Raw genomic sequence first — 15,135 nt, 5'->3', positions numbered from 1 at the left:
GTTAATGTTTTTGTGCTGCTGGCCTTCACTGCTGACCAGGTGCTGTCCATTTGCTTTAGAAGGCTTCTTACTGCACCTCCTCCAGCTGTCCACACACCCTTTTGTCAGCTGTCTCCTGGTCTGCTTCTGAATCCCTGCGAGTTGCTGGTTCAATGTCACTGGCCTGCATTAAAAAGCATGTTTCCAGCCCTCCCTCACTTTCTTTAGACATTCACTGCTGCTAGGCCTTCCTTTCCCTACCTTTGCTTTCCTCTAAGGGGACACAGGGGATATTCCCTGTGATAAGGACAATCACAGATGCTTAGGACAATGGTTCAGTTTCCAGAATCTGGGCTTTTTGAGTTCCCTGCAGTTCTCCAGAGATACCTGGGGTTGAGAGAAGAAGAGACTTCCATGAGGGCAGGTCAAAACTAACTCTTTGGCCCTTAGCCTTTCACTGTTCAGGGCATGTTTCCAGGTGTGTTTTGCTAACATAAAGGACTACTGTTGCAAGCCATGCCGCTCCTGGGCCCTGCATTGCTGTGCACACAGTGGTTGCTTTTGTTCAGTTCAGGAGAGAAAATGCAAGCTTCTGTTTCCCTGCTTAGAAGATGCCAAGTGTGCCTGAAACTGGTCAGCAAGAGGATACAGGTGTGCATCTCAGCCAAGTGAATGACTTGTGTCCTGCAGGCACGGGAGCAAGAAAGTCTGTTGATGCATTGTCACACAAATTGGTGAAATAAGTATGTAATATCCAGAATAAATGGATTATTCCGTTGCTTCCAGACAGCAATTGTATATATTGTCAGCCTATGTGCAGATGTATAGATATAAAGGAGAGCATAACTAAGGCCTAATAGTGGTAATGAGAACATTTGGAAGCATCTGGAACATATGTTACCTCCTGTATTGCTCACCTCTTCTGCACATTTGGCCCTTTCGTTGTCTTGCACAGCTTCTGTACTGGAGCACTATTTAATAGCTGCCAAAAATCAAGTTCTGGTAGAGCAGCTGTGGTCAGTAGGAGGATCAGCCTCAGACCCAATGGTTGTGGTGGTTTTGGCAACTAGCCAGTTGCCCTCAGCGCTGTCTGAGTTTCTCCTTTTTCCAGTTCACACAGTTTGTGTCCCGATTCTTCTTTGGTGTATACATTTTTAAGTTCCCATGCTATTGTCTTCTTTAGGTCTTAAACTTTCTTTTTCAGTGCAATCTAAAAACCAGGAAGCCAATGGCTGTATAATCCTGCGGAGCTAGAGAATAGGCAATCAGAAGTAGCATGACTTTGAGTCACATCAGTACATAAAGTAGGCGTGTCTGGGGATGTCCGTTTTACTACTCCTCCTTTCCCTCACCCTCCATGCATGTTCACATACAGATGACGTAACCAATGAAAGTTCCAACAAGCAACTATAAAAGGTTTCCGGAAAGTAGTCAAGGTGCAGGTTCCTTCATTTCTCTCAGTTTTCGTGATGGAGTCTGGGGCCTCTGGAAGATGCTGGCGATGATGCAGATGTAGCTGGTGTCTCCAGGTGATGCAGGTCCATAGCTGCCAATGCCTGTTCCTCCTTCCTCTTTCAGGCATGGTGTTGGATGCAGCAGGCAGACAATATCCTGCAGTGAAATTGTAGGCAAGAGTTCAGCCTGATCCCAAGGGACTTTAATCTTGCCTTCAGATAGCTAAATGCTCAGCCCATAGCCATGAGGCAACAGCTGAAGTGATGACATAGTTTCTGGGGAATGGATGAGGTGTGTTTCCCTCACCCCAAATTAAAAAAAGAAATGTGAGGGGAAAATTTAAGTGAAGGAATTAGTGGTTAAGCAGACCGCAGCGCCATCCTGCAGCAGTGGCGGTGAGAGTCTCACCTGATGACAAGAGACAGTGCAAGGCGCCTTGTTTGGATGAGCTTGCTCAGGCTGGACATGAGGAACATGCGGGTGCCTTGCAACTTGCCAAGCTAGCTGGCAATGCTGTTGATGCAATATGCCTGATGGTCGAAGCAACTTTCAACACGGCAGAATAAATCCATACCTGCATCCCTGTGGTGCTGCCGTGTACATGGGTGTGTGGGCCAGCCAGCACAAATGGGAAATCGCAAGCAGCAAACACTTGCCCTGGCCTCTTGTGAATGCATCTCCTGGAGATGTCACGTGCCTGAGGCTTTACAAATGGCTCTTGTTTCCCCAACCCTGAGCCCCCTGGCAGCAGAGTAATGCGGGGGATGTGTGTTCCCAGCCTCTGAAGGACTGAGGCTGCCTCTTCTTTGATATTCAGCAGATTGTTTGAATGTCACCTTCCCCATCCTGAAGTTCTGCCTCTACTTGTCATCCTTCCACTCTTCTACCATGACACTTTTCTGCCAGTCTGTGATCAGTCCCAGGTGCATGGAAAGAATGACACGGTTAAAATATTTCTTCATTTTATTTGTATAACTTTTACTCTCAGGAGTTTCTTTTGTTGGATTCTTTCTTTATTTCTGCTATTTAAGTCATTGAAGGCACTGCCCGTTGTGGGATTTCCCCATTATAGGGGAGGGTCTTCCTGCTCTTACTACCATGAGTTCATTTCTAGCCACAGCTTGGTTATAGGCAGCCACTGCCATTCTAACCACCCTGTTGCGCAACCTGTATCTGTTGGTCACCGCAGCCCTTTCTCTGACAGAGGTAAGAGGTCACACTTTAAAAACACACGATTGCATGTGTGTAGTTTAACATGCATAATCAATGTTTGAAGGGTGACAACGCACCATTCTGCCACTGTTTTTTTTTTTAATGCACTGTACCATATGGTCACGGTGCTTTAAGCACAGGGCTGCACGCTGAAAGCTGCAGGAACTTCGAGCTGCTGTGTGATGCAGAAGCACAGGACTCAGCTAGTTAGCTGCTCCCAGCAAAGCAGAGGTTTCTGCTGAGACCTAGCAGGTGCTGTGGACCAGGTTAGCTCACCCACCATCAGGATGCTGTCACCTTGCAGCTCCGGATCCATGGAGTTTTAATACTATCCTACTTCCCCCACCCCCCTTTCATTTCAAACTTTATTACTTGGAGTCAAATACAGCTTTCCAGTTTTACTCTAGAGTTTCAGAAAAATGCTGAGTGAAGTATCATGGCTAACACCTTTAAAATCTTGACCTGTGAAAGCCCTTGCTCTGCAGACTTGCTTTATGTAGCATTAGGTAACGTATTGTTCAGAATGCCATTGGCTGCCAGTACGTTGTCAGTGCTGCCAGTCATGGAACTGAACAAGTGGGGGTGGCAACAAGCAATCAGAAAAGGAAATAAGGAATATCTCTCTCGAGCTAGGAATAACTTGAATTTCTGGTGCATGCAAACAACCAAAATGCCATCTTCTCACCCACTCCCTTTTTTTTGCCTGTCTTTCTTTTTTGCTCTTCTTCATGCTATGCCCAAGCTTTTCTGGTTTTTAAACAGTGTTTTACTCTGATTAAAACATTTTTCAGATCACTTACTGAAGTATTTGAGGTAGAATAATGAGTACTTAGCTTCCTGTGCACTGGCAGATGATTTTTCAACATAATTTAATTGTGCCTGTAGTGTAATAGTTATAACAATGGATACCTGATCATATGTTTGCTTTTCGGTACCCCTGGAGACAAATTCCATGCTGACCATTCAAATGAGTATTATCATGCAAGTACTAACAAGACTGACTGGGAATTACTAAGTTATGTGTAGGTGTGAGAACATAATGATTCTGATAAATTCCCACGTTACAACCAACCTGCTTGATTTGATTTAGTACTTATTTTAATGGGAGCAAGGTGAACTAAGAGGAATTTTTCTTGATACTGTTTTGCCTCATGGAAACTATATAAAAGCTATTTGTAGTAATGATAATTTACTATTATGTATTTAGATCTGGGGCGGTGGTAAGGGAGGGAAGCCAAGTTTAATAACCAGGAGCATTTTTTGGTCTTTATTTCATTGAGGGGGTTCTCAAAGCCCGGGAGACCTTCCAGAGCTATATGATAAACTCTTGGATTAATGTGATAGACTGCTACCCTTGTCATTTTCCTTATCTATATAAAGTCATGCATACCTATGTGATGGATTACTTATGTATAGTAAGAGGATTATAAAATATTTCCCATCTCTGTTTCCTTTAGTATCTTCAGGCCATGTATCTAGTTCCAATCTTGGTACAGACAATTAAGCCCCCAGGCAAACTAAACTAGGATTATTTTATTTTAAAATACACTTCAAAAACTCACAGTTGTTCATATGGTATCTTTTATGTTCCTTTGCTCCTGTTTTTCTTTAACTTAGCTTTGTGCTTGCAGGAACCTTAAAAGCATAAAATAGAAGAAGGGTTTGGAAGCAGTAGAATAACTTATATTGTGTAGTTCTCTAAAAATGACATCAATAAAATTTTAGTCTGTGTGCCTGGAAACTATTGTATGATTTTACTCTGATGTATGCTTTTTTGTTTGTTTGTTTTCTTCTCTGTTTCAGGCCAAACAAACAAAATAGCCAAGGAGGCAGCCAATAGATGGACTGGTGTGTATGCATTTATATTGCTTAACACAGCTTCAGACTAGAGCAATTTCAGTAAAAGACCTACTCATTGTTAAGAATTTTATATTTGATTAGGACTTGATGTAGGATAACCCTCACTTATTAAAAACATGCAGAAATATATTTTGCTTATAAATTATCATTATTCAAAAAAAAGAATACATTTTCTCAGTTTAGTCACTGAACGTACTTCACATCACATAACGTACTTGTTCTTCTGGTGCTATCTTGCACACCATGTTAAAACCTGCAGCTCATTTTCTTGGTCGAGCTAAAAATCTCTTTAAGACGACGAAAACATTAATAGAAAGAGACTGGAAATGGTGGTGTCCAGGTACTCAGAAAGTTTAATGCTTCTTTTCTGAATTTTAGTCTGTTTCTAAAGAGTAGAATGCTTTGTGGAACGTTATTGCTGCCACCATATGATGGATGCTAATATAAAGTGGTATTTCTAGAACTAATTCATCAGCTTTGACATGCAGGAAAAATGCCGCATAGTTTTGAGGAAGGTTACTGTGATAACACTTGTATGGAGGTTTAACTCAATTTTCTGTTGTTGCTTAGCTTTGCTATGATGCTATATATTTCCATTTTGCAGAGCAAGCAATATGTATGTCCTTACTTTTTTTCAATTCTTTAGAATATTGTTTGTAATTTTTTTTGTTTGGAATTCATCTACTCCTGATGGACTGCTCACTATCATCAGTTATGCCAAGTGCAGCAGGATATCATTGTCATAGTCTTTGGACGATTATTATTTTATGTCTTCATTTGCACTGGGTTGTTCACTGCATATGGGGAAATAAAGTTACGGATTTGAAAATAACTTCTGGAAGCACTGGTGTCAGCGCTTTCTACTGTTGATGACAGGCTGTTCTGAAGGTCTCGAGAGAGTTAAAGGAACTACGCTGCAGCCTGTAGAAAGTACTTTGCTGTTTAATTAGACAGTTAGGTTATATGCTGTAGCATATTTCTCTTTTGAAGAGATGGTTAAAGAAAAGAAAATATTTCTAAGGGGTGCAGACACAGAGAACACTTCCTGTCTTAAGGAATGCTGCAATTTATGGGTGTGAGCAATGAAGTAGTGAGTTTCAGTCAGTACTGCAGTGGAAAATGATGTTATATAGAAGAGAATGTATATGCTAAAATAACAGTAATGTGATGCTAAAAGAACAATGCTGCCTAAAACAAAGCTACTTGAATGTCTTTAACTTTCAAACAATGTCTTATAGTTAGGGCCTTATAGTTAATTTGAATCTCATTTTCGCAGTTGTAGACAGTCACATAGTAGGTGTCTAGTTGAAAAAGGACCTATAAGATAGTTGTTATGCATATTCACACTTTCCTCATCACTCTATATCAGGCTTACACTGTAATGGTAGCTGTCAGTCTTCTCATAGAAGAGGAACAAGAAAAGATAAAGGTAACCTCCAAAAAAGAAGACATATTTTACTTAGTACTGAGTAAAAGTGTATTGTTAGCAAAAGCCTCTGGTTTTCTGTTCTAAATCTGCTTAACAATGATGTTCCCCACTATGTACCTTTTTCATATACACAGAGAGAGTGCAAATGGAAGGATTTTGTTGTAGCCAAGACTATAATTCGTGCTTTCTTAAACATTAAAAACTGAATGTTTTTTGTTCTGTTTACAGATAACATCTTTTCAATAAAGTCCTGGGCCAAACGTAAATTTGGATTTGAAGAGAGCAGGATTGACAAAAGTTTTGGAATCCCAGAAGATTTGGATTACATTGATTAGTGTTCAGCAGTTGATGGCTGACACAGTTGTACATAGTTTGTTAAATATTCTCAGTTGACATTTAAATGTGTGTCTGAATCCTCTCCAAACAACTGACTAAGTTTTTCTTAAAGTTAATAAAATTCTACAAATATTTGTTGCATTTCCTTTTTTCCTTGTACTTCCAGAGGGACAGTAAATTGCTTGGTTAATTTTGTGAGACAGACTAAGAATGGACAGGGGTTGTAGGGAATAATTATCACAAAGTCCTGAGACTGGTTTTTACTCTTCTTTTGCTTCCCTGGGAGTAGTACTAAGAGCTAGAAGCTCCAGGGATTTATGTTTAAACATGTTGAAGACTTTGGAGTGGAAATAACAGGAATAGAATGAATTATTCCTTCAATAATGAAATACAAAAGATGCATAATCCATTAATGGAAAACACAGAGACAGTAAGGATGTGAGAAGAAAGGCTGAGGTCTGATTTCAAGTTGTTCTTTATTGTGTTGCTAGAACTGTTTGTAAGTTTAGTGACAAAAATGCGTTTGTTGTTGGAAAATACTAGTTCATCAGAGGAAATCTTTTCCAGGAAATGTACTGGGTTTGACACCAAGAAAGCTTCTGTGATCAAGATTGTTACTGCATAGGAGAGGGAGCAAAGAGCACCCATCCATCCATCGTTCGCACCACAGTGCACTAAGATTTAGGATGCTAATCTGGGATGTGAGAGACAGAATTCAATCTCCTGTTCAAATTGAATTGAAGATGATGAGCATCTTTCGGTTTATGCACATTTTTCAATTTCAGGCTAAAAAAGCAGCCAACCAAAATAATAACAACAAATTTCAGAATGTCTCATTTTTGTTTAGTGAATTTCACAAGCGCCTGACTTTTTATCAGCTTTTGGTTTCTAGCTCTGATCAGCGTGTGGCTACAGAAAGAGGGGTGGAGAGTACAGACTGGTCTCCTACCTCCCACAGCTATGAACTGCAAGACTGCATTTCTGCTGTACAACGCTGGAGGATATAAGCTTTACCTTCACAAGGAAGGCAGGCCTGCTGCAAGGTAGGATGGGGCTATTGCTGGAAGGCATCCATCTGCCTTTTATGTGACCTCTGACGAGGGTATCACTGAGAAGGTGACAGTTAGCTGGAGATACGCTCACGAGCCTGTCTCCTGTGACCTTTCCAATTAAAATGTTTCCTAGCAGTTCAGTGCACGTTAAAATCCAAGGATTTTAGGTGTGCCCCTGGCTATTGTCATCCCATGTCTATGAAGACAGCAAAGTTTTATTGGGAAGATACCAAGTGGAAGACTTTCCTCTCATAGAGGCAGCGTAGCAAGCTATCTGTTGCCTAAGGAAAATGTATGCGATGCCTGGCACATAGTAAATTGTCACTGTGCTTACAATTGCAATGGAGACATTTCCTTTTATGTGTTTGGAAAGATTTTATTCCCAATATATCCAATATTTAACATCTAACATGTTACGAACTGAGTAACAGCTTACCACCTGCTAGCTGGTAAAAGCTTAATGCAAGCAGGTAGTACTGAGCGGAATGCAGTGTCTCTCACCAGGCCTGGCTTTGGCCCCGTGAATGGCGTACCATCCACCAAAGTGAAGCGATGATGCCAAACCAAAGTATTGATGCACATGGAGCTTGGCTGCTTGTTCTTGCTCTTGGATGTTGTGCTGTGAAATACTAAAGAAAGAGCCTTTTCTATTCTGTGTAGAATATCTCTCAAGTGATTTCCCCCCCCCGCCCCCCAAATGTCTGTTTTTTCTGTGAATCATTCTGTACCACCTGACAGGTGCCGGCTCCTTGGGACATCTGCATTTGAGAGCACGTATCTGCCACGCACAAGAGGTGATAATGACTCAAAAGGCTCGTTCGTATGAAGGAACCTTGAGCACGTGAACTTGTTAATGGTTCTTTCCTCTTAGAATCACCGTCATGTGGCTGAACTCCTACTCATCAAGGAGTCCCGGGTAATTTATGGCCTGTAGCAGTCAGCGCACCAAGACTTCCTCTGGTACTTGTGGGGATGAGGGTTTCTTACTGATTTCTACTGCTTTGGCTACTTTCCAAATTCAGGACAGAAAACGAAGATGACCAGCTACGTAAGTTTAGCTGCAATATTGTGGCTTCCTGTCTGTAGGGTGAAAGCATTGTGGACGGCAACAAAACCATTAAATATAATAAACAGCAACTAAATAACTGTACTTGAGGTAGACTTGCTTAGAGATGCCACAGTCAGCCAGCATGAGCAATACCTTTAAAATGTGAAACACAGCCCTCATGCTTTGGGCACAAAACTTTAGTTCAAGCGCAAGGCATTTCCAGCAATATAATTTTCTGTTGAGTTTTGGTTTTGTTTTGCAGGTGCAGAATAGAACACAGATACGCAATCATACTCTCTTTTCTACTCCTGTCTTCTGCTTCTGGTGTTGGTCAGCAAGCCTGGCGAGAGAATGCATCTCCTCCTGTAAGGACACAATTTTGGAACCGCCAGAACAGAAACTTCTCAGCTAAAGAGAGGCAGGGAAGAAGAGGCGCATTATTATCAGAAACTGATGCTTTTCCCTTTAGTGGAGTTGATGTATTTTACACTACCTTTCTCATGATTCTGCATTTTTTTAGTGTAGGTGACTTTCAACAGGAAAAGCAAATCCAGATCCTTTCTGAGACAAAGAGAGACAATTTGTATGTCTTGAATAGTCCAAGACACTTTCAGACTGCTGTATCTGCTCGTTTTTAGAAGCTTTTTTTCTTAAAAAGGTACACAGCAGACTGCTAAATCCCACAGTATGAAACCATGTATGATGATGTGGTTTGAGGTGTGTGTTCACTTTAGTTTTTAAGAGAAGCTGAGACTTCTGTTTTCTGCCGAGTTAAAAGTCACGGAGAGTTAAAATGATTTTCCTTCTCCTGAAATGTTTTTGGCTATTAGCCTATAACAAAAATGAAAACAGTCAATCTGATCTCGTGTCCCAGTTTGTTTCTTCAAAATTTTTCTAAGATAGTCTGGGATATTTCTAGAGAATCTAACATGAAAACGGTGGGGTTTAAATGCTCACTTCTGCTGTCACTCTTGTGGTTATGTCACGGCTATATTATGTATAGGTCTTCCTCTTTTTTTTTTTTTTTTTTTTCCCCTTCTGCCCTGTGGGTTTTTTGCCCATGTAAGGTAAATACTTTCAACTGTTATAGCTAAGTCAGGAGGCCAGGCCCTTATTACAAGTCAGGTTTATAAGTAAAGCAACTACTAGTGGAAAGTGTGAAAATCAGAGGCAGTTGTTTTTAGCAGAGTCTGCAGCTCTTACAGGAGCACTATCAGGTCCAGCTTTTCCAAATAATCTCATGAGGAGTTTGTCACTACAGCACCGGGCTGAGGAGTTGGGTAAACCTACTCTTTGGGACTGATGTTGATTAGCCACTATGAAGCAAACCTAGACACAGAGGAGAAAATATTTGTTTGTACCTGATCTACTTAGAAACCTTACTGGTTTAAAGAAAGTTTGCTGACTGTATCTGCCCTGAAACAACCTATTCTTCCTCAGCTTTTCTTTTAACTAGCCAAGCATGGACTTCAGGGCTCCTTTTGTGGTACTCGCAGAGCATTAAAATGTTAACAGTCACAAGGGTTTAGGTTTTGACGTAATTCAGCTGCTAAACCTTTCATTAATGCATCCTCTGAAATGTCATTGCTTTTTTGGGGTGTAGTAACCTACATGTTTTAAAAGGGAAAATCCAGGCTCTGAAGCAAATGGCACAGTGACGCTGTGACCGAGTGGCAAAGCTGGAACTGAAACTTACTGGGAGAACGATGGGAAAAGAAACCCAACCTGTGATGGTGACTAAGAAGTTTGATGGAAGAGCTCCTTACAGAGTCCTCCTGTGGCCCAGGCATATTTCCACTGGTCAGATCATCTGGCTGGTGCTTATCTTCACCTTGTTCCTTGTAGAGCTGAGGTTTGTAGGATTACATTTTCTGTCATTTCTCTCCTTCTTTTCTCTCCCAGTGTTCTTAAATTTCACAGTGGATTTCAGCCAAATTTAGTTTGAGGGGCTGCAGTGCAAGCTCGGGATTTATCTGTTCTGCTTGGCTGGCTGCCTGATAAATCCAGGCTTTCCCTTTCCCACCCTCCAGTGTAGGGACCGAGAAGGGGCAGAGCATGCCGGGGGTGGGAGGAGGAAGGAAAAATGTTGAAGATGGCTGTAAAAGACCTAGAAGCATTTGGTGCCTGCTGGTGGCGGAGTTTCTGTGAGGGTCCAGCAGCATTGCTGGGGATGAGATGGGATGGTGCGTGCATCATTTCAGTGGGAAGTAACAGGGATCTAGGAAACTGGTCTCTTGGCAGCCTGACTTCGCTACTTCTGCTGCTCATGGAGCTGTGATTATTAGTCTGGGGATTTGTGGCACTGTAAATTTACACAAGGCTTTCCTGAGACAGCAGTTAGATATCTTGTCTGCTCTAGAGAATTGGCACACCCCAGAAATGCGCGCCTGGTGGCTTCAATAGCTGAAGTCCTTGGCTAATCCTCAGTGTCAGCCAGGTGGCTGGATTCTTCCGTGTGCAGTTAGCTACCCTCTAGACACAATGCCTGCGTAAATATTCCTGTGGTTAAGGGATCTGCCTTCACAGCAGCGACAGCCTTTCTCTTCAGCTTCCTTTTCTCCTTGTTCCTTTTGCTTTTTCTCTTCCATCCCTCCACTGTCATTTCCCTTTCAGATCTGCTTACAGAAACCACGTAGGCTGAACGAGCAACACGCTGCAGTCTGTACAGATGGCTGTCTGTCTTACTCCTCCTCTTGCTGATACGCCTGTCAGCGCACACCTTCCAGCGCACAGGCATATAGGAAGGCAAGCATCTATACATTAGACTTGCCTCTTTAAACTGCATCTGCAGAGGGTTGCAGGTCAAGACGACTAGAGGGCAAAAACATCTGTGAACGCCGCCACAAGCACCACTGAACATTGCAGGGTCACTTCAGAAGCTTTACAAATGCCCCACAAATGAATGAACAGTTTTTATATTATGCATAGTTTGGTCATCTGGTCATTACTTCACCTAACCTAGTCAGAAAAATTTTCCTTTCGGAAAAAAAAATCCTGACGAAGTATTTATAAAGAACAGCTTTCAAGCAAAACCTGCTGGGCAGTTTTCTGTTTCCAGTTGTTTGATGAAAACTCAAGCTATTCTGAGAAACCAAGAGCCTTTCCACATGAAAGACTTCATTTAAAAACATAGTCCGTCCTTTCGTTTCAAAAAGTCTTACTGGCCTAGTGGCAACCTGCTGTAAAATAAATCCTATAACCAGTCTGAGGGATGCCTTTTTTCAGGTGAGGTAATGAACTGTACTGCTGCTGAAGCTCCAAAGGAAAAGCTGTTAAAAATTATGGCTCCTAGGGAAAGCCAGTGGAGGAAGAAGTTGTGTTTGAAGTGAAAAGGGCCTGAGAGACCGCCTGCCTACCGAAGCGGTGTCTTACAGGGATTCACCTCCTTCCCTGGCCGCCTTTGTTCACGTCACCTCCCCTGAGGCTGTGCGTCGGTGGCATTCTGAGATCAGATTTTTATGTTGAGGTGCAAAAGCTGTTTTTTCTCATTTCTGCAGTCTACAGTGGGAAAAATTACATTTTTTTTTTTTTTTTACCCTTTGCTTTTCTGTTTCTTTGTTTGTTTGTTTGTTTTTAAAAGGCAGGGGGAAGCACAGGGAAAAAAGTCAATCACATCGCATATTTTCTTGCATTACCATTACTAGCCATGCAAAATAATGCATCTGGCTGATCCCAGCATTCTGGAGGATTTTTGAAGGAAGATGAATGTCAGATTTTCATATCTTGTTTTCAGTTTCTCAGAAAAGTTAATTGACTATTGAGTCAGATTTTTTTTTTCTTTTCCCCCAGTTATGCTGTACTTGGTCAAAGACATACTCCCAGTGGCAGAAATGCTTTTTGATTAATTTTTTGCGTGAACATCAATTAATCATCATAATAAACTGTATTCGTCTGTGGGCTTTCTTTTCTCCTAAAATATATTCTAGGGAATATGCTTTTCACTATGTTTTTAAAGCCAGTCAATTCCTGAGATCAGTGATTAAAAAACCAAAAGTCAAGGCTGTGTAGCAGACCTGTTTGTTATTCCATGGCCATTAATATCATATCGGTTTGAGAAGGGAATGTAAGAAAAAATGCCAAAGAGAGTTATAACCAAGAGCTCCAAAACACCAGTCTTGGTATCATCTGGCAGGAAGCTTTATTTTTTCTTTTCCACTATGCACTGATTTCACTTAGGTATTTATCATTAGCATCCTCAGCTATTAAATAAGGAAAAAAAGGAAAAAAAGCCTGGATGATATGTTCTGGGTTTGCTGTAACTACCGTTAAAAGTTCAGTGAGTGAGTAATTTTTTTTGAACAGCTATTTTGAACAGACCAGCTTCGAATCCATCTTTGGAGTCCATCAACTTTTTCTGGTCCTTTCAAGTAAGGGTGTTTATGGAAGTACTGGTTTACTGTTCTGTCCTTAGATTGGAGGCGGTTAAAATGAAAATAGTTAAAATAATTCAAAGTGAAAACTTCAATTTAAAATGTTTTGTTCACAACTGGTTATCACATCTTTGAAGCTGTCTTTTTCTTTACCAGAAGAAAAAGTCTAGGAGCCCTTTCTTTATCATTAACTGTCTAAATTGTTAGAAGATTGTACAAACCTAGGAAAACCATATATGTCTGAGTAGGACATACGTCTTCACTCTTCTGAGTAGGCATGATAAAATCTGCATTTTGGGTTTGCGTATTTTTACTCTTCTTATTCTTTCGTCAGTGCTTATGCTAGTTACTGAAATGGAGAGACTTCTCTGTTAAGTGCCCTTTACTGATATGCAAATTTTGCTGTTAACGTGATAGGAACTTGGGAAATGAAAAAGGGGAATTTAATTTCAAATTTTTGGGTGTTTTTACAGGCTTTTGCCTCATCAGTCTTGAGCCAACACAGTGGGCATTGTCTGACCTCTGTTTTGGACCGACTTCCCAAATTAGAGAACCACAAAGGAAAAGTGTTGATTCCTGACTTGCTATGCAAATACTTCCTATGCCAACCCCCAGCTGCATCATCCACCTTTTGGTAGGGAGCAGATATAAAACAATAGCAACTGGTTTTTGTGAAGTTTTTTGCCTTTCTATGCTTACTATTATTGGTTAGTATGTCTCCGTCCTGAATTAAGGCCGGAGGAAGAAGGGTTTGCTGCTTAAAAATCACTACCAAGATCTACACTTAGATCTCCATTTGGCAGCAGTTCCCCTCTCAGCTCTTTTAGACAACTCTTTTTGGACAGTGAGTGGTGAATAATTGTACTCTAATGCTTTTTCATCATAAACTAGTAAGCAACGATGCAAGCAACCATTTACGATTAAATTAAAAAATTCAGAGGACCAAGCTTGCAAGTGTACAATGGAGTTACTGAAAGAAACCATTTGATGTCAAGCTATCTACTTGACAATGTAATTTTTTTCGAGATAATATATTTCAGAGGCTTTAGTTTCATTCACCAAGCCAATGCTAATGGAACAGTTCTGTCACTTCTTGTATGAACGGCGGCAATGATGGTGGGACACATGGTTTCAGCTTTTACTTTAAACTGAAAGCGGTTCTGCCAAGAAGCCAGTAGAGGAAGAACCTTCTGAGCAGCATCAGTCTACTTGAAAAAGAAACATTTCTGCACCGTGTGCCTTTACAGACTTGCTTGACTTCCAAGTACTTCAAAAAGCATCCAGATCTGATCGAGTTCATTTATTTTCTCATCCATTTCTGCACTCACATCCTGCAAAAGGCCGGGGTTTGCCTCTTGTCTTTGCTCCACCTGACAGGTGTCATCTTATCTTGGGTTTTAGCCGTTGGAGGCTGGTGCCGGGCGTTTGGGCTGCGAGGTTCTCCTTCCAGCGCTGCAGGTGGCTGTGAGGGGAGATACTGCTCCTCGGTTACTCATGTGCAGAGAACGGCCTCGTATCTGTCTGGAAAGCTGAAACGGTCTTGATAGCCTTGCGTGAAAAGTTTTGTGGCAGGGCTAGCAGAGCATTATTCCCTTTAGTTTAAAGCTCGTGTCCACGTATTCTTTCTCCTTGAAGTCTGGAATAGAGATAATGCACGTGTCCAGCCTCCCGTCCCTCAGCCTTCGAAGTTCTGGGAGAAGCAAAAAAAATAGAAAGTAAATACAAAACAGAGCAAAGACTGAAGATGAGGGGAAGAAAAAAACCTCATGACTTCTACCCTGAAGTCAACATTTTAACATTATATGTGCCAGAGAGACCCTAGAAATGTTTTTTCTTATCTCTCCCTCATGCTTGAATCACAGATCAATGTAAACCAGACCTTTTTTCTTCACAGAGGATGAGTATTATCACTTGCAGCCTCACATGGCTACTCCCAAGATGGGAAACCTGGGGGCAATATATACAAGTAGCTTTTATTAGGTTGCAGTTCCATTTAATGGGAAAGAAAATTTTAGGTGCCAGTGACTTCATGCTTGCAATAACCATGAGTACGGTGGCTTTTTATCCCCCCTAGCTTGCAATAACCATGAGTATGGTGGCTTTTTATCCCCCGCTGCAGGGGGATGCTCTCTCATTGAGAATACCTCCAGCTGTGCAAGGCAGTGTCTCATCCTCCTTCCTTGGGACTTGAGCTACCCCCGGCAGAAATTAACCCCTTCACTGTAAAGAGCAGACTCAGGAGGTGATGGGCCCTTCCGAAAGGTCACAGCTCTTCCTGGGTTTTCAGAGATCAACAGGCTGGGATATGCTCAATGTAAAGGGGTTTCTGCTTTGACTGGAGTAAATCGCAGATGGACAGTTTGGGGCTATGTGCTTGTTTCAATGTATGCTAGA

General features: G+C 41.5%; 1 protein-coding gene across 1 annotated transcript in view; it reads left to right on the top strand.

The window, feature by feature from the left end:
- The window catches only part of MND1 (meiotic nuclear divisions 1), a 43,128-nt gene extending 36,725 nt beyond the window's left edge, over nucleotides 1–6,403 (top strand). Inside the window, exons 7-8 of the mRNA XM_087737341.1 lie at nucleotides 4,450–4,494; nucleotides 6,164–6,403. Of these exons, the coding sequence (XP_087593467.1) occupies nucleotides 4,450–4,494; nucleotides 6,164–6,270 (152 nt within the window). The 3' untranslated portion in view covers nucleotides 6,271–6,403. The remainder of the gene's footprint in view (nucleotides 1–4,449; nucleotides 4,495–6,163) is intronic.
- The last annotated feature ends 8,732 nt before the right edge of the window (nucleotides 6,404–15,135 follow it).

This window comes from Nipponia nippon, unplaced genomic scaffold, assembly GCF_047370975.1.
Source record: "Nipponia nippon isolate SJK-2023a ecotype South Korea unplaced genomic scaffold, ASM4737097v1 scaffold_6, whole genome shotgun sequence".
In the NCBI taxonomy this organism is placed as follows: Eukaryota; Metazoa; Chordata; class Aves; order Pelecaniformes; family Threskiornithidae; genus Nipponia; species Nipponia nippon.
This window is presented reverse-complemented; position numbering and strand designations above follow the sequence as displayed.